The sequence below is a fragment of the Sinohyriopsis cumingii genome, chromosome 6 (assembly GCF_028554795.1).
Source record: "Sinohyriopsis cumingii isolate HCF-2022 chromosome 6, ASM2855479v2, whole genome shotgun sequence".
Classification (NCBI taxonomy): domain Eukaryota; kingdom Metazoa; phylum Mollusca; class Bivalvia; order Unionida; family Unionidae; genus Sinohyriopsis; species Sinohyriopsis cumingii.
Window position 1 is genome coordinate 124,236,869 of NC_142966.1, and position 20,992 is coordinate 124,257,860.

Consider the following 20,992-nt stretch of genomic DNA (forward strand, 5'->3'; position numbering starts at 1 on the left):
TCTGTGTGTGTGGGTTCGAGTCTCGGGCTCGGCCATCGTGAGTAAGTAAGCTTGTCAGGAGCTTCCCGTGGATCGGTGATTATTCTGCGATTTTCCAACGGTTCTTCCACTACCAGATATAGTCTTCCTTATATAGCCTTTAATGTGCTGACAAATGGCGTGAAACCCATAAAACCAACCAACCAACCAACGTATCTTATGACTGGGTGTTACTATATCTTATTACCAAGTGTTACCTGCAGGTGCTCGACGCGACCATGATGTTGAGGGGGAAAAAACAATAATCTGAAGGAAACTATCATACGGAGTGACAAAAATACTTCAGATTACCCCCATTACCCGTTTTGACATAGGACTATGTATATCATACTGTATAAAAGAGAAGGTAGGTAACTTCCGAATACTTCGTTCCACCCATGACCCTCGATTTCCTTCTGCCATTTCCGTCTCTAAAGGCACACGACAATACTCTATGGCTTGTTTTGCTTCTGAGATATTTTTCTATCCATCAAGCCATACTGGCTTTTCTGCGTTTTAACAAACTGAGGTTACGGGCTCTGACACGTGCGAGTTGTGCGAATTGTGCCTGCCGGGACAACGTTACGCTCAGGGGAAAACCGGTGAAAAGAGCTACATATGCCATGTTTGCGACTGTACGATACAGGCCTTCTTTAACTCCAGAACAGTGGTAGATGCAAAAGTAAGTTTTTACTTACCATTGACTCCATTCAACTTCAGGAATCCTGTCACATGGAAGAATTAGATAATATCTTCTTCACTCGACACTCATCGCATACAAGCGAGTCTCATTTTCAACATATGTACACTATGCGGCATACACATCAACGGCGAAATATGATAACTAGAGAAATAAATGTTTTCAGTCATTATCTAACGTACAATCACTAAAATAATAATGAGTGCAGCACATCAAATTAGAATTTCCAGAAATACGTTAGATAATGACTGAAAATATTTATTCGTCTGATGCAGATTATTTAAGTATAACCTTTTGAGCCAATCATATTTCGCCTTTGACATGTGTGCCGCATAGTGTACATGTTTTGAAAACGAGAGTCGCTTGTATGCGATGAGTGTGGAGTAAAGAAAACAATGTCTAATTCTTCCATGGAACAGGTTTCCTAAAGTTTAGTCGAGTTAATGGTAAGTAAAAGCTTACTTTTGCATCTACCATTGTTCTGTAATTAAAGAAGGGGTGTATCGTAGAGTCGCAAACATGGTATATATAGCTCTTTTCACTGGTTTTCCCCTGAGCGTAACGTTGTCCCAGCAGGCAAAATTCGCGAAATTCGCATGTTTCGGAGCCTGTAACTTTAGTTTGGTGCAGCGCAGAAAAGTCAATATGGCTTGATAAATATAAAAATATCTCAGAAGTAAAACAAGCCATAGAGCATTGTCGTGTGCCTTTAAAGACGGAAATAGCAGAAGGAAATCGAGGGTCATGGGTTGAACGAGGTATTTGTAAGTTACTTACCTCCTCTCGTATATAGTATGATGGACAGGGTCCTATGTCAGAACGGGTCATGGGGGTAAACTGAGGTATTTTTGTCATTCTGTATGAATTTTTACCTTCAGATTATTGGGGGTTTTTTTTCCTCCTTCAACATCAAGCTCGCGTCGAGCACATGTGGTGTTTTGTGTCAGCTCGTCATGTGCAATTCATTGTATCCGTTAGCTACGATGTCGCAGCCTCAACTTGATTTGTTGTGGTTGGAGTAAGGGTACTAATATTAGTACTATGTATCCGTATGAAAGCGTAGATGGATTTACGTCATATCCGGGCGTGTTAGTTTCTGTCGTCAGCGTTAGCAAATATTAAATTCGAAGATGATTTTTATAACACTAATAACTGTGCATATTTGCATGTATTCCACAATTTCTTGAGTATCAGTTACGGCTATGCACTTGTCTATAAACTATTTGCTCATTTGAATCTTTTGGAGAAGAACTTTGAACGCTAAGAATTTCTGCTCGTGTTCGAACTCTTTCCTTATATTCCGTAGAACGTATGCTTTCAGCATTTGTACTTTCCTCTCTTTTTCTTTCTTAACTCTGCATAAGAAACAGTGGTATACAGGACTTCTCGTATCCGTCCATAGGTTTGTTTGTTTGTTGGTTGTTTTCTTCTTAATTAGAGCTGGATTCAGGAAATGGCAGCATCTTGTTAACACAACTTCTCAATCCGTTCTCAGAAGATTTCTTTGTATATATTATTGTCATGATCAGAAGACGACCATATTGACAAAATCATTGTAATCTCGTAATTTGTACGCCTCTATTGTCTGCATCAGGGGCATATTGATTTGGTCATATCCTTCCGTCCGTCCGTTTGGCCCAAGCAGATTGTTAGCAGTGTTGCACAGAAACCACTCAACATATACAAATATGGTTAGGCTTACTTAGCACCTGATTAATACCTGGTTACATTTTCAGACCATTACCGACGTGAAATAAAAAAATACAATTGTTTTTACAATACTTATTCTGACACGAACCTTGTTAGCAGAATTAGGTTAAAAATGTTTTTAGAGATAGATACTTGAAATTTGGGAGGCATATTTGTCTTAATATATAGTTTGTCCAGAATAAATTTTCAAGCTATTTTCTTATTTTGTTAATGTTTTGCATATTGTTTTACTTATTTTGTTGAAAACCTTGTTAGTGCGATTGACTAAAATCAACAGGACGTAGACGAATGAAATTTGAGATGCATATTTGTATTAATATGTAAATCACTTAATATTTTCATGCATCTGTATCACTGATTCACATCAGTTGCCATTATATACTTAGATGGATGCAATTTATGGCATATTTTTGTGATTGCGAGTTGTTTTGCAGTTACTGATGGATTAATGTGAACATTATGCTTCATTATTATGTATAATACTTAAGAACGGGAACCTCAAGAGTGGTATTTGTCAGAGCGCGTGTCTTTTACAACGTCATAATAAATGTACATGCGTGACAAATACGTTGTTTTTTTTTTTGTTGTTGGTAAAAATTACCGCAGATATGCAGGGTGTGGATTACATGCTTTAAATACGATTTGTACAACCTGCTCACAAACCGTAGTAATAACGTGTCGCATAGCTGTACAAGATATATGACCCGTTGAACTAATATATATTCGGGTCTTCCGTTGATTGTGAAGACCCTGTCATTGTAAAATAGCTGAATGAAATGTCTTGGGTTTTTATAAGATCTGCTCACATTGTCTGAAGTTAACACAGCTAAGGCGGGCTTACTTTTCTCCGTATTTTATTTACAAGTGTTTATCATCCGTAACACTCGGTTCTGTAGTACTTGGTTCCGAGTGGAATGTTTGGGATACCGAAGCTCAAGATACATGAGCGATGTCAGACATAACTATGCATAATGTCGCCATGTTGCCCTAACAAGTAGTTACTTGTTTGTTTAAGCTGAATAATTATGGAGATCAGATCCAAATCTGTCTTGGACATTAAAACATAAATGCCAGTTAGATAAATCATTGGCGAATACTTTTAAGGGCATATTTGTGGGCTTTTTTTTTTCTTTCTCGTCTGCATTTTTTTCCCGTCTGCTTCAGCATGGATGAGGGGCGGCAATTTGTCATATCGTCGGTGTCAGCAGTAGTCAATGTTTAAGTTACATTTTTCTTCTTTTTTCTGCTGTTGTTGTTGTTGTAGTTGTTGTTGTATGGTTTAACGCCATTTTTCAGCACAACATAGGCTATTCATGGCGGCCAGTATTAATGGTGGAGGAAGAACCCAGAAAAAACCCGGAAAGAACCACCGACCCACGAGAAGCTGCTGGCAAGCTTTCTCACATACCAACATAGGCCGAAGCCGCGACTGGAACCCACGCAGACAGCGATTTTCTGCATGCTCTCAAGTCTCTCAGCTTTTCAGTGGTAGCTGTCAGACTTGGAACGTGGAAACTGAACGTATTTCCCTTCACAACATTGCAATGTAGTGTCGGTTAGCCGAGCCCTTTACAAAACTGTATCATCATTCGCGTTCTATCCCTTTAGGAATGTCAAAGCCATTTGAAAATCTTGGTTAAAATAATCTGGTACTAGATGACTTCTTGACATTTATAAGCTATATCTACACTCAAAGCTGTTTAACATACAAAAACGCCATCATTCTGTCCCTGGAGCAAGGTTGAGGTCATTTGAAGGTTGTTATAAAGAAACTTATCCAGTTTTATTATACAGGTGATTATGTTTTAATTTTGCGGAATTCTTATTGTTTATTACGACCACTTTCACATCATCAGTTCACTTAGTCCTTTAAGTTATGCAGGTACCTTTATAAGAAGGGTGGGCGATTGAAGGTGAGACATTTTGCTCAGCTAGCCGTAAAGTGAGTATATGCCATAGGGTATAGCACTGCGTGTGCCATTCATCCATCCAAAATTGCCACTCTGGAAGTCTCATTTTTATCCGCGTTTAGTTTAATGTAAAACTTGGAATATAGGCATTGTCATATAGATCTCGGACGTATTGCGTAACAAGCACGATTCAAGCGTACTAATGAAGTGATGTTGCATCTGATAGGACAGAGGTCGGCAACCTATTTTACATAGCGTGCCACTTTTTTTCCGGATTAATTACGAAATGAATGAGCGTGTGCCACCAGTGATATAATAACAGTTAAAATCGAGATGTTTGGCTGTCCTTCGCGTGCCACACAAAACCTCTTAACGTGCTGAAGGTTGCCGACCCCTGAGATAGGAGCTTTTTACAAAGCTTGATGCCATACTTCTGATTTAATTTTTATCGGGTTTACATCTTCAAGATGTTACATGGGTTCGATAATGAGCGAGATTCACGCATACTAATGAGGTGATGCTGCATTTGATTGGCTGTACTTGTTACCAATATGGAGATGTTGTATCTGATTTGGATGTACTTATTACCAATGTGGAGGCCATGTATCTCTTCTCCAGCTTATAGTGTATGCGTATATCATCAAGATCTCAGACGAGTTTCATAACGAGATTCACGCTTAATAAGGATTTTGCGTCTGATGCGCTGACTTTGTTGCAATTCTGAAGCCCACATATCTGATCCAATTTTTGATCAAACTTGGAATATGGGTCTACTTTCATCAAGAGCTCGAATAAATTCGATAACGAGTTTGATCCCCGCATGAGAGACGTTCATTCTGTATCTGCATGTTTCTCCGTTACGATTTAGGTTTGTGTCAGTAATGCGTGGTTTCATGTTGTTTGCGGGGGGGGGGGACGCTTTAGTGCAGAAACACAGTTGTGCTTGACTGCTTCGAGATTGAGTCGTGACCTGCAATGCATATGAACAGTTCCTCAGCTTTTCATAGCTCTGGGGTTTTGTTTGTGCAATTGTGAGTGATCGCGTGAGAAATAGGTCTTTTCATGGTCCACTTATTCTTTATTAATGTAGGTTTGGGAAGCTAATGTCACTTAGATCTTAAATCTCTTCGAATTATGTTCAATATAGGTTCTTTTGGGGGCAAAAATCACAAAGTGTAAGAATTTTAACGCGCTGTGTCGACGTGCGCATGTGTTGTTTGGCTTGCTGTACGAATAAAGCGGGTAATCGTTAGAGGAGTCTGCTTTGCCGTGCACGTCTTTTAGATGAATCGTTGTCTCCATTCAGTGACGAGGTTAAAATTGTCTACATGATAGAGGTTATTGGGGTTTTATTTTGATAGGAGGTAGCTTAAGACCCGGTTGTAACCGAAAACTGTTTAATGATGCTGTAATTGGCATTTGTGGGTTTTAATTTCATAATTTAAATCGATCGATGTTAATGTTTTACACTGAAATACTATTATCCGAGAAAGGAATGATTAAAAAAAACATAAACTTACATCAAGTGAAACATGACGCTTACTATCCCCCCCCCCCCCCCCCGCCCTACATGAATCAACTAAAGCGTGGTGCAATATTCGGCATGTGCACACGCATTTTAACCCAAGCAGCACCAGCAGGGCGGGGTCATAAACGGTGGCGATAAGTGTTACCGCTCAAGGTGCTATGCATGGGGTGGAGACTGGGTGCGGGTGGAGTCATTTCGCTAAGTATGAGCGGGAGAGGCGGCGCGCCGGAGGCGACGTTTCGCAGCGCGCCTTTTAGTCAAATACAAACTTAAGATGGACATGAAGATGAGTAATAATTGTAAATAAGAAATAAATTTGAAACTTTGATCATGTGTTCTTCCAATGACGTAAGTTAATATTACAACTCGGGATGCCATGTTTGTTTGTCAGATTTTGATCAGACTTGGAGTAGGGCTTAAATACGTCGAACTTTCGGATGATAATGAGCGAGACTGTATAGTAATGAGGTGGCGTTGCGTTGGATTAGCTGATATAATTACCAGTCTGTAGGGACTAAATCGGGTCGGAGTTTGATAAAACTTGGAAATGGGGTTTATATCATCAAGACCACCGAGGGTTCGATAATGTTTATGATCCTCGTGTATTTATGAGATGGTCTTGCAGCTGGTTAACTGAGCTTGGTGCCATTCTTAAAGTCATATTTTTGGTTTTCTTTTGATAAAACTTGGACAGGATCTCGGTAAAGTTTTTCAACGAGTGAGATCTACGCCTATTATTGAGTTGATCTTTCATCTAAATTGGAAGGGCTTGTCAACACTAGCGACTCTGTTCATGTGCAGATTTTGCTAAAAGTTGTCAAATAATCTTATATGATCTAAATTTTGGATGCATTTAATTATGAGCAGGATCTACACATATTTATTGGGTAATTATGCATCTGATTGGCTGAGTTTGTTACCGCTCGTAGGGCTGAGCTTGTTTCCACTTTGGTGGATGAATTTGTTAGCACACTGGGGGTTGAGTTTGTTACCACTATTGGGGCTGAGCTTGTTACCACTTTGGTGGATGAATTTCTTAGCACATTGAAGGCTGAGTTTGTTACCACACTGGGGGCTGAATTTGTTAGCACACTGGGGGCTGAATTTGTTACCACTCTTGAGGCTGAGTTTGTTACCACTTTGGTGGATAAATTTGTTACCACTTTGTTGGTTGAATTTGTTAGCACACTGGGGGCTGAGTTTGTTACCACTCCTGAGGCTGAGCTTGTTACCACTTTGGTGGAAGAATTTGTTAGCACATTGAAGGCTGTGTTTGTTACCACACTGGGGGGGCTGAATTTGTTAGCACACTGGGGGCTGAATTTGTTACCACTCATGGGGCTGAGTTTGTTACCACTTTGGTGGATGAATTTGTTAGCATACTGGGGGCTGAATTTGTTAGCACACTGGGGCTGAGTTTGTTACCACTCTTGGGGCTGAGCTTGTTACCACTTCGGTAGCTGAATTTGTTACCACACTGGGGGCTGAGTTTGTTACCACTCTTAGGGCTGAGTCTGTTACTATTCTGGAGAACGAATTTAGATTTCAGTTTGCTCCAACTTGGAAATAATCTTTTAGTCTGAGGTTCTAGAACGAGTGAGCTCAGATGATTTTGAACGTGATTTGCAAGCTTCTTCTTAAAATGGTGTATTTATTGGCAATTTTCGGTAACTTGGTGAATATATGTATTTTATCACGATCTTATGAGGTAGATCTATGTGTATTAATTATGCCCTTATTTTTGTAAATAATTTCGTTAAACTTTAGTAAAATATATATATATTCTGACAGTTGGGACCCTTGTTTTTAATTGCCCCCAATTATATAAGCAGGCGGAACTGGCGACCCATTTTGTCCGTTCATCCGGGCGTCTTCTAAACTGCAAATGTTGATTCAGCACACCATGTGAGATCAAACTTATATCGTTGCATCACCATGCGGGGAAGGTGTGTTGCATGCCAAAATGGGTCAGGACGACCTTCTGTATTAGTTTATCCAGTATTATTCTAAACAAATTTAAAACAAATTTAATTCAATCATAACTATTTCCCACTAAAGTTGCGTTTTAGTTGTAGGTTGTGTTACACTTTGTCTTGCACTGTGGCTTCATGTAACATGGTTTCTAGAGTTATTAAACATTGCTTAAAATATATTGGGAAATGCTAAAGAAGTGAGTTTCAGTTCAATCCTCTCTATTTCTTTGTGTATGCTTTTAGTTATCCAAATCAGATGTTTATATTACAGATTTATCTCACTTTACACAGCTTTATTTTAAAAAAAAAAAAATAAATATATTAAATCAACTTTGACAACGCGACCTGACATAGCGGCCTTGTAGGCCTAATATTGGACAAACAATGCTTATGTCCATCAGATATGGAAGAATATACAAACACTGGTGAAACCTTGAACCATTTTGTTTCCTTAAGGTATTCTTGGCGAAATTGCACGGACGTTTGGCTATTAGGTAGATGTCGGACGATGAGTTGAGCAAAACCCTCACGTTTGAGTTAGTTCAATGGTTGCTCAAGGTCAAAGGTTAAAGCCACGACTTCCTTTGTCGCGCATAATTAAGGAACTTTTTTTTCTTCTTACTGTAACAATGAACCCATCATGTGCCATAAAAGAAGTTTCACCGAGTCTGATACCCAGATTGTACCATTCAGAAATCTGAATTTAAGTCTATGCATGTTTTAAATATAAATTAAGAAGCAGTTTATCTCACAGTTTGATATCACTGCTGATCAGGCGATTGATAATTGAATGTTATGACACCGTCCCTGTTTACAAGGACAGCATTTTTTATATATTTTTTTAATCAGTGACCTTTTCAAACAAGAGAAGGTATATCACATGATAATGAACCACACGAATAGAATTATTGTAAAATTAGCTTTCTTAAAAAGAAAGAAAACTAAATTGTTTCTGTTTTCTTTTGCAGTTAAGACGTCAAAGATGGCATACAGACCTTTAGGTTACGGGCTCACAGCAGAAGTAAATTATAAGGTGAAATATTCTTCTTGATTTCTTCTTGCAGAAGATTATAAAAGGACCTCACAGTTATAAAATGTTCTTATCTTCAATTTTATCTCACCTGGCCAAAGGCTAGGTGAGCTTACGATATCTGATCAGAATTGTTATGCAATTTGTGTCATCAAGCTCACAGATGAGTTCGATTAGTGCAGATATCCTTGCAGATTAATGAGGATACTTTTGCATCGGATTGGTTGAGCATATGATCAGGTTTTGATGACATACGTAAGCTAGTATCATCAAACCTTCGAGTGAATTCGAGTATGAGGGATATTAACGCATGTTGATGAGCTGATCTTTTGTCTGACTGGCTGAGCTCGGGAGGTCAGAGGTCACTGAAGATCAGATTTTAATCAGAACTGCTATGTAAGCTTTAATCATCAAGATCTTGGACGAGTTCCATTATGAGCGACATACACACATTAATGTCGTTTATCTTGCATCTAATGTCTGTGTTTGTGAGCACTCAAGATAACATATCTCTGAACAGATTTTGATCATACTTGCTATGTAAGCTTGTGTCATGACAGTTGATTATAAGCGACATCCACACGTAATAGTGAGGTGATCTTGCATCTTAGTGGTCGAGTTTGTGAAAACTGTCATATTTTTATTCAATATGGGATCATGCTGAAAATATTTGCTTATATCAAGATCTTAGATGAGTTGGATTATAAGCAAAATCAATGCCTATTTAAAAAAAATGATAGTGCGTCTGATTAACTTGGATTGTTGCTGCTCTGAAGGCCTTATTTCTCAGAATTCTATTAGATTTGGTGTATTAGATTATTGTTGATTGCACTTGTAGAATGTCAAGGGACTCAGATCAGGTAATTTCATATTGAAACAATGTATGAAGGAAGAAGATAAAAGACAGAGCATAATCTTTGATTTTTTAAAGATAAGGTCATATCCATCTTATCTTTGATCTAGCCATCTGTAATCCATCTCTTTTACGTGACTTCGTTTTGAAAGTTGGTGAAGACTGGTGTGGCAGCAACCACTGTACTAGTTAGGATGTAATATTCTCAAATTTGCAGGCCTTTGGCAGAGATGGAAATTGAACAAGGCAGGCTGGGAAACATTTCAATCCCTGTGCGAATCTGATCTTACAGTAGATCATTTTATCAGTGTATTTGAACTAATATCCCTATTTACAAAGATATTCCAGGATATTACTGGGGATACAATACCAGTAACTTTGGCGATTCCTAAATGTGTCAACCCTGTTTGATGTTACGTGTGAAGACACAATCTGGGAATGAAAAAATGTTCTGAATCATTTCAGTGCAAATCCAATGGCTAAAAACATGAATAAATACCACCTATACAGAGCAAACGTTTCTTCTACTAATAAGAAATAAAATGATGGTTCTGTGTCTCTTGGTTGAAATCTAACTCCTTTGTTGAGGTTGAAATCTAACTTCTCAGTTGAGATTGAAATATAGCTCCTCTGTTGAGGTTGAAATCTAGCTCTGTTGATGTTGTAATCTAGCGCCTCTATTAAATTTGAAATCTAGCCCCTCTGTTGAATCTTTATGGAATATGATAGGAAAATTCATTGGCTAAAATTATAGCAGTTGTTTTAAACATATAAGGAAATCTGTTGAAATCGTCAATTACACTGCACAAAAATATTATCAAAAAACCTTCACAAGAGAATTAATCAGAAAACTTCCTCCATGTCAAAACTCTGAAAGAAAAAGTTCCCCTACATTTGAGATCTGATGACATAGTGGATTTCAATAAAGTTTATAAACCTTTCACTCTCAGAAAATTACAAATTCTACTTTTTGAGCCAGTGGCACTTCAGCAGGACCAGAAATACTTAACTGATTCAGAACTCGATGTACTGCTAAACAAAAGCAAAGAACTGACCATAAATGATGGACTACTCTCATGTCTTTAATTAACACAAACTACTATCAGACAGTCAGAGTGGATTCAGATCCCAGAAAAGCACAACAGACCATCTTGTCTGACCTGAAGCACATATTAGTGAAGCTTTCATAAAGAAATAATATATAGTTGCTGTTTTTTTCCTTTTGTTTTTTGCTCTCTGTGTCATAGACATGAACATGTTGTTAGCACTGCTACTCCTGAATTAAAAGTCTTAATGAAATAATGTTTTCACCAGAAGACTGCATTTGATGTTTAGGTAGTCCTAATTGAAAATTGTACTTATCTGTTATTTAATATGGCCACCATAGTGACCAGTTTGAAAATCTTGTCATCACTACTTCTTCTGAATGAATGGTTATATCAACCTTGGATTTCGACTTAAAGACTTTTCTTACAATGTTGATTCTAAATTAAAATGGTGAGGATCTGACATCCAATACATGGTCATCTTTACAAGTTTGATTTTGCTACTTTTAAATGGAAAGTCATTTTGGCATGGGGCTTTCATCAAAAGAGTTCTTTTGATGTCTAGTCAGTCCTAAAAAAAACCAAAAAACTAACCATTAATATGGCCATCATGGTGGCTATATTGAAACTTTTGTTATCTCTTTTTCTCCCAAAGGGATGGCTACATGTATATAGACATAGCCTTTAAGCAACTGACCCCATAAAAATCGTGCCAGTTGTACATCCTACATTGGCTGATGCAATGGCTGTCTTGAAAATCTTGTCACTACTGAATGGATAACAATTATGACATCAGATTTTACCAAAAAGAATTATTTTAATGTTTGCTTGATTCTAAATGAAAATGGTGGCTATCTGACATCCAGTATGTCCAACATAGCTGTTTATTTTAAAATCTTCTTATTGCTGAAGAATATTAGAGATGGTTTCAACAATTAATAGTTAAGAGGAAGAAATGGTCTTATGAATTCTTGGAAATTATTTTCACCAAGGAGAGCACCAGTTCCTTCTAGGGACTCTTTTTTTGACTTAGAGAAAGGTTATGATGCCACTTGACAGTGTGATATAATAAATGTTGTGTTCATCCTCAATCTAATGAGTTGCCTGCCAAACTTAATTTCCAATGTTTTGAGGAATAACAGTTTAAGAGTTAGGATTGTCTGCTCCCTTTCAGAAAGCAAGCCTCAGGATATGAGTGTACCTTATGGCAGCTTATTGTCAGTCACCCTATTCAACATGAAAATAGACATGCCTTAACTGAGTGTTTTATGCTGATGACTATTTTATATGCTATGGATCAAAGAGTACATATACTAGTCTATGTCATGTACAGATAGAGTTCCAAAATGGACAGAAGAAAACAGGTTCAGAATGTCTAAATCTGAAATTGTTCGTGTGCACCATTGCCAGTTGCATTGAATTTACAGGTACATCTCCTTATGGTTGCAATGGAGACTGAAGTTTTAACTTGCTTTTCGTATATGAGATACTTTAGGGACGAATGTAAAAAAAAACAACCTGGAAATAACACAGATAATGGCAGACCTAGATTTGGGAGCAGATTGGAAAGTCTTGCTCTGGTTACACAGGTTATTAGTATGATTGAATGCTGCCTATGGATCAGCATGTTGAGGCTATTTAACCATCATATTATCTCAGACAAACAAAACTTGGCTTGTCAGTATACTACCAAACTATGTCTTAATCCATCTAATCCTGAAGGGCCCCGAGTGGCCGAGTGGTCTAAAGCGCTTTCCGTTACGGATCACTGCCATCTCACCTATGTCTGCGTGGGTTCGAGTCTAGGATTCGGCCAATGTGCGTATGTGAGAAAGCTTGCCAGTAGCTTCTCGTGGGTCGGTGGTTCTTTCCAGGGTTTTCCCGGGTTCTTCCCCCACCATTAATACTGGCCACCATGCATAGCTTATCGTGTGCTGAAAAATGGCGTTAAATCCCACAACAACAACATCTAATCCTGCATAGGATGTCATCTTTAGGCCCAAATACTACACCTTGTACACTCAGAAAACCATGCTTCGGGCATGAGTTCATCTTCTCTTAGAGAAAAAACAAAATTGTTGTTGGAAATACTGCAAAATCAGTTCCCAAATTGCCACCTCCCAAAATTATATTTACCGTAATTGAATCCTCTCCTTTGTGAGCGTAAATTAAATGAAATCAGAGCCTACTATTTTAGCTATATGTCCATTTATACCGATGGTTAGAAAGATGGTGACAAGGTTGTATCTGCCGTTGCAGCATCCCATGGTGCCATCTTGACCCATTCACTAGATAAAGTCTCTGTTTTTACTGCGGAAATTACAGCCCTACTCAGATCAAAGAACTGCATTGAAATTTTTCACAAAAGACCAAATGTCATCATTTTCTTGGATTCCCTTTGCACACCAAAAACCTTGCAAAACCTTTAAATCTGGCAACCGGGTAATGTCTCAGACACTAAAAAAGCATGATGTGCTCATACAGATATTTATTTTGGGGGAAAAGGTTAATGAAAGATCAGATAAAGCAATGTGTGTGTGTGTGTGATTTGGATTTTTAATGTAGCTTTTAACAATTTTTCAGTCATATCACTACGATATCTGCATGTAGCAGTTTTTAGTGATGTCTAGCACTAGGGCGTCATGCCGCACACAAGTGGCATAATGTCCCACCCAGTCACATTATCCTGACACTGGGCCAACCAGTCCTAACACTAACCTCTTAATGCTGAGCGCCAAGCGAGGCAGCTGTTAGTACCATTTTTGTAAGTCTTTGGTATGACTCGGCTGGGGATCAGATAAACCAATCAAAGATGCCCTGCAGTCACCTGTTTCCAAATGGGAGATTCCATTTAATGATTTTCAAATGTTCTTCATGCATGGCAAAAAATGGAATGAGATCTCCACATACAAAAATTAAGAACATCAGACCCATTATTGGAGATTGGCATCTCCTGTATAAGACAAATTATAGAACTGAGGCAGTATTGCGCCAGTCATATATCAATCACACATACCTGACTCATGCATGCTTTCTGATTGGTGAACCTCAGCAAGATTGCATAACATGTCAGTGCCCACTAACAGTGGAACACATTCTTGCTGTGTGTGTCACATTGAATCCTGTGAAACAGAAGTATTTTGAGGCAAACTCTCTAGAGGAATTGTATGATGATGTACCACCAAAGAAAATATTTGACTTTTTGAGTTAACACAGTTTGTATAAATAATTTCATCCCAATTTTTTAAGGATTTTACACTGATTACATATATCTTTAATTTATATATCTGTTTTTAGAGAATTTTAACATCTTTATTCTTTATATTATTTTTTTGTTGTACTTCTCATTAAAATGTATTTGGAAGGTTTTCTCTTCCATTGAGTGTTTGTGCAATTCTTTATTGTGCAGGTTCAACTTTTACTTTTACTTGGCACCACAGGGGCCCCGAGTGGCCGAGTGGTCTAAAGTGCTCTCCATCATGGATCACTGCCATCTCACCTCTATCTGCATAGGTTCGAGTCTCGGGCTCGGCCAATGTGGATATGTGAGAAAGCTTGCCGGTAGCTTCTTGTGGGTTGGTGGTTCTTTCCGGGGTTTTCCCGGGTTCTTCCTCCACCATTAATACTGGCCGCCATGTATAGCCTATCTTGTGCTGAAAAATGGCATTAAACCCTATAACAATAATAACAACAACAATTTGGCACCACAGCCACCACTGTGCTGAAGTGCCATCAAAAGGTACTACATGCATACCCAGAGCTGCGATTTAACACATTTTTTAAAAATGGTAGTTGTGAAAAATGCAAGTTGAAATGTTAAGCAATTGCTTCTATTTTCATTACTAATAATTACTAACCAACAATCAGTTGTTATCACAGATTCTGCAAATGCATGAAGTGCTCAATACAGTCTGGAAAAAACATTCTGTACTGGTTATAAAGGTCAATGAAAGGGCAGATAAAGCAGCCAAAGCTACCCTGCAGTCACCCATTTCCAAATGGGGATTCCATATACTGACTTCAAATGTTATATAAATTAGCCTATTTTTCATGCATGGCAAAATATGGAATGACAACTTCACAAACAAAATTTAAGAACATTGGACCCAGTATTTAAGAGTGGCATCCCTTGCACAACACAAAGTACACAAAGTGCAGGGACGAGTCATTATTGTGCCAATCATTTATCAGTCCCACATATCTGACTTGTGTACACTTTCTGAGTGGTAAATTTCAACCTGATTGCATACCATTCTAGTGTCCGCTGGCTGTGGAGCACATTTTTATTATGTCAACTTCCACTCTGTGAGACAGGTATTTTGATGTGAACTGTGTGAAGGAATTGATTGATTATATACCATGAGCATGAGCTTAACATTTCAAACTTGTGTTTTCAACAGCCACTGTTTTGCAGGTGTGTTTGTTGAAAATGAGTCCTGGATATGTATGTAGTACCTTTTAATGGCACATCAGCACATGAGTGACTATATGGTGCCAATAAAAATAAAAATTGGAGAATTGCCAAATAACCCTAGGAAGAGAAATCCAACCAAATAAATGTTAACTTTAAGCACAAGACAGAATATAAAAGATAAAGATGTTAAAATTCTTTAAAAAGTATATAAAACAAAACCAATGTAAAATCTTTCAAACATCCATTAAAAATAATTTATATAATCTGCATTCACTCAAAAAGTCAAAGATTTTCTTTGAGTGTATATAATCACTTCCATCACTGTTTAATGAAAAAAATTATTGAGTGATGGAATGCAGATCATTAGTAAATCAAATTTTGTACATATTTCTACACACAAAAACAGAGACATAGTTTCTGTAACGTAAAATTAGGTTTGATTTGGTATTTATTTCTTTACAGTCAGATTATCATCACTGTGGCCAATATTTAGTGATTATATACAGTAAACCAAGAGACAACCATTATGTTTTCAACGTGTAACAAGATCTCATTTGGATGCCCAACTATTTCACTCAGTGATATGATGCAAAATTTTCTGCATTATTATTTGACCTTAGATATAACCTTTTTATATGTCTCTTCTTAAGACTTGTAATGCTTTTATTTGTTTTTTGGTTGGCCAATCTCAGATGTATGTGTCACATGTTATGCTGACTATGCCCCAGAAACAAATTGGTTTTTCCTAATACAGACATTGCTGAAACTACAGGACTGAAATGCTTTATAATCATTCTGTTTCCAATAACATTTTACGGTCAGTATGTAATAAGACTCAAGTCTCAAACAAAAAATTAAGCTTTTCTCCACTAGTAGCAATAAAATTTTAGCCCGATGTCACAAATATGAGGATGCAACTTTGAGTAGGATGGTTTACTGTTGTTTCATTTAGACTGCCATGTTACAAGGTTTTGCATGAAGTGACTACACTAAGTTAGGAAAAGTTGGCAGAATAAAAATTCAAAGGGAATACAGCTATGTTAGAGAGATTTAATTCAATTTCTTTTCAACTGATCATTATCATGTTCACTTTTGCTCAGTATTTATTGCAAGATACATGTAATCAGAAATTCTTTTGCCATTGGGTAATTTTGTATTTCAGATATTCTTTAACAATCACGGCTTTTTAACCTTGATTATTACTAATTGTAGAGAAGATCAGTTGTCATAACATATGCTTTGGCATGAAATGGTTATTTACTAAAGTACTATGTCAGTACTCAGAATAATGCACATGATTGCTTTTATTTTAAACCCCTCAAATGCCAACCAATGGTGTAACATTATCATCATTTTGAATAATCCAGATGATTGCATTACCCATTGAATACCAACCGTTGGTGTAACATTATCATCGTTTTGAAATGTTTACATAATTACATTACCACATGAATACCATCCAATGGTGTAACATTAATATCTCTCTGAATACCAACCATTAGATACCAACCATTAGTGTAACATCGTCATTTTGAAATGTCCAGATAATTACATGTACATTACCACTTGAATACCAACCACTGGTGTAAAACATTATCATCATTTTGAATAATCCAGATAATTACATTACCCCTTGAATACCATCCATTGGTGTAACATTATCATCATTTTGAATTGTCCAGATAATTACATTACCCCTTGAATACCATCCATTGGTATAAAACATTATCATCATTTTGAAATGTCTAGATAATTACATTACCCCTTGAATACCATCCATTGGTGTAACATTATCATCATTTTGAATTGTCCAGATAATTACATTACCCCGGTGAGAAAGCTTGCCAGTAGCTTCTTGTGGGTCGGTGGTTCTTTCTGGGGTTTTCCGGGTTCTTCCTCCACCATTAATACTGGCTGCCATGTATAGCCTATCGTGTGCTGAAAAATGGCGTTAAACCCCACAACAACAACAACAACAACATTACCCCTTGAATACCATCCATTGGTGTAACGTTATCATCATTTTGAATTGTCCAGATAATTACATTATGGTGTAATCTCACTTGTCTCAGGTGTTATTATGTGGGGGGTTGAGGTTGGGGGCGGGGTGAAAGCTGAGATTGAGAAAATTGGTGGGATGGAGAAAACCTTTTTGAAGTGGGCAGACTTGGTTCAGGAAGGATTATTGAATTTAATTTGATCATGTTACCTCTGTGAATTAAAATATATTGGTTTTAGATAAAAAATTAATTTTGCAGTAACTCCCACCTGTGAAATATGTAGCCCAATTAATAGAAGATGAGTGAAATTTGCAAAACCTCTTTAGGCCAAAATATCTCCAGATATTTGTTTATTTCAATTCATTTGAATCTAAAACCTTGCCTCATCATCACGCACATTTTGTTTCTCTCAGTTATAAGGTATTAATGAGTTGGGATTGTATTTTGATTTCTAATTTCTCTTGTAGATAAGAGGAAAATATAGCACAGAAATGGAACAGGCTGCGAGAGTGTGGATAGAAGATGTTTTGGGCAGAGCATTAGTAGAGGTATGTGCATGGTACAATTCAGTGTCATGCCAATCCTTGCATGTTCAAAGGGGCATAACTCTGACACTGTCAATTAACATTCAGTCAATACATTCATGGAACAGCATTGGTGTCCTGTAGTAAAATTAGGGTAGAGAAAAGCTTCACAGCTGATATAAACAAATAGGAAAAGGATCACAAACTATGTAATATTGATAAGAAAAGTGACATGGACCAACAATTCTGAAATCAGGTTTACAGTGTACCTCTTGAAATGCAGGGCAATCTTGTGCCAATACAAATCTGTGCAGCAGACTGCCAAGTGACCACACCTGTGAATTTTGTCACAAATACCAAATTTTTCACAGGTTTGTGGAGTGTGGAGGAAATGGCAATATTGTGGACGTTAATCTTACTTGTGAAACATCTGTCTAACTTTATGATTTTTGATCATGCATTGTGTCTGTTAAATTAAGGTATAATGATTAACCTCAGAGGTCCAATTTAGAGGCTTTTTTTATCACTTTAAATCATCCACACCTGAAAAATCCAAATTCTTTTTCTCTTCGTAATACTTCATGGTTTTACAGTAAGATCGGTAGACCCTGTTTTCTGCACCTCTTCTCATGCATGTAGAAATTGTTAATGAAAACAATAAACCTTTTATTTTGTGTTTAGTTTCACTGGTCATAGACCAGAAGAGCTTACAGGATGGCCAGTTTTCCATCGTTCATCATCTGTCTCTGTGTTCACACAAGTTTTTATTGCTATTTCTCCTAAACTACTTGGAGGATTGCCTTGAAAGTTTGCACACACACTCATCCCATGGTCTGAATGGAAAGTCATATTAATAAGGGGAGGTTAATAGAAGACATCTTATGATATCTTGATGACTCAAATGAAAATGGTGAGGATCTGATTATAGCCAACATGGCTGTTACCTAGAAAATCATGTTGTCAATACTCCTCAATAGAAACTTATGTTCATGTTGGTTTTTCTTATGATATCTAGTTGGCTAGTAATTAAAATGGTGTCAGTCTGACCTCCAATATGGCTTCCATGGTGGCCATTTTGAAAATCTTATTATTGCTCCTCCTTCTGGATGGATGATCATATCGACATAGGGTTTTTGCCAAATGACTTTTTGTGTTGTTTAGTTAATCCTAAATTAAAATGGTTCTTATCTTTACATCCAATATGGTAGCTGCCACAGCAGATAATTTGAAACTTTGTTATTGCCCCAGATGTCATATATGGTTTCAGAACATAGCAGATAAACAAGAAGTAATCATCTTATCTTGAATTCCTGGAAATTCTTTTGTTCAGTAGAGTGTCAGCCCTTGTGAGGGACTCTTGCTTCTAATCACAATTTGTGACGGTATACTGCACAAAATCTGTAATTTTTACTTGAAACAGCCATGCAGTTGGTGCACTTCTAGTAGACATAAGTGGCTGTTTGGATAGTTTAGAATGGTATCATACATAACCACAGAATGAACCTTAGTCAAGGAAATTAATTTTGGACAGTCTAACTCTTCAATAATTGTAAAGTTTGGTCAAAGCAAATTTTACCATTATCTGCGCATAATGCTCTACAGTAACATGAAAGCTGTGTAGATTTTCTTCATAATTGGCTTTTAAGCTGATGACAGCTCATACGAAGTAGTGATTAGTGATTTTCCCAACAACACATCATCAGAAGTGAACAAGTTATATGTTGTTTCAGAGCAGTACATTCATTGGAAAAAACCAGTTGTCATTTAGCAGATTAAGAAATTTATTTTTCTGTTTGCATCTTAAGTCAGAGAATTAATTTCAGCTCTAACTACCTGTTTTTCCTCTTCAGTGATGTTGTAAATGTCCTTTATGTGGAAAACTAACTTCATGTATAATATGTTTAATAAAGCTGTCCATGGGCATTTGAAAACAGAGAAGGAACAAAAGATTTTAACAAATGAGTCATTTTCTTATTAGTTCTACTGGTCTTAGACCAGAAAATCTTATTGTATGAGGTGTTATTCAACACATATCTGTCTGTTAGCACAAGTTTATTATTGATACTACTCCCAAACTACATGTTTGGAGGATTCACATGAAACTTGACATACATACACACTCATTCCAATGTGTAGTTGGTCCTAAAAGAAAATGGTGCTGCTGTGATATCCAATATGGCCAGATCAAGAGCCATCTTGAAAGTATGGCCACAACAGCATCCATCTTAAGAATCTTGCTATCACTACTTCTGAATGGAAAGTAATATGAACATAGGGTTTTCACCAGAAGACTTCTTGTAATGTGTAGTTGTCCCTAAATGAATATGGTTCCACTTAGACATTCAGTATGGCCAACATATTGGTCACCATAAAAAATCCTATTGTTGCTACTTCTCACGAATGGATGGTAATATTAACATGGTGATTTCACTGAAAGATATCTTATCATGTCAAGGTGATCCTAAATGAAAATGGTACCAGTCTGACATCCAAAAAGGCCACATCAACAGCCATCTTGAATCTCTTGTTATTCCTGCTCCATCTTGAACAGAAAGTCTTATCAGCATGGGGTTTTCACCAGAAATTGACCCGATTTGAATCCAGTAATGCCACCAGAGCAGCCATTTTGAAAATCTTATAACTGCTCCTCCTAGATGGAAAGTCATATGAACATTGGGTTTTTTTCATGAGAAGAATTCCTTGAGTACATGTTATCATCACTCCCCCAAACTACTTTTAAGATTGCTGTGAGACTTTATACAAATATTCATCCCAAGGTTTAGTTGGTACTAAATGATAAAGGTTCTGACCTGATATCCAGTATGGCAACCATAGCAGCCATCTTGTGAACCTTCTTATTGCTAAATGGAAGTCAGATAAACATAGCATTTTCACCAGATGATTAATTATGATGTCTAGTTCAATCTTGAATGAAAATTGGCCCAGTGGGATCACATATATGACCACCAATGCAGCCATCCTGAAAATCTTCATCCTACAACTGGGTTCTTCCTCCACCATTAATACTGGCCGCCATGTATAGCCTATCATGTGCTGAAAAATGGCGTTTAACCCTACAAGAACAGCAACAACATCATCCTTTGACTGAACTAAAAGGAAAGTCATGTCAGCATGGGGTTTTCACCAGAAAACTTCTTATGGTGTCTGGTTGGTCCTGAATGAAAATGTTCTGACATTCACACTATGACCACCATTGAAATAAGTTTGAAAATCATGTTATCGCTACTCCTTCAGAATTGATGGTTTAAGCAACATTGGGTTTTCA

General features: G+C 37.3%; 1 protein-coding gene across 3 annotated transcripts in view; it reads left to right on the forward strand.

The window, feature by feature from the left end:
- LOC149797881 (muscle-specific protein 20-like) overlaps positions 1 to 20,992 on the forward strand; it is a 61,284-nt gene that overhangs the window by 19,205 nt on the left and 21,087 nt on the right. For 2 of the 3 annotated variants that reach the window (XM_089962904.1, XM_089962905.1), the window contains exons 2-3: positions 8,808 to 8,872; positions 17,650 to 17,730. In XM_089962904.1, coding sequence (XP_089819030.1) covers positions 8,822 to 8,872; positions 17,650 to 17,730 — 132 coding nt within the window. In that variant the 5' untranslated portion in view covers positions 8,808 to 8,821. Of the gene's footprint in view, positions 1 to 1,051; positions 1,165 to 8,807; positions 8,873 to 17,649; positions 17,731 to 20,992 lie in introns of those variants that run through there. The other variant, XM_089962906.1, reaches the window with a different exon arrangement.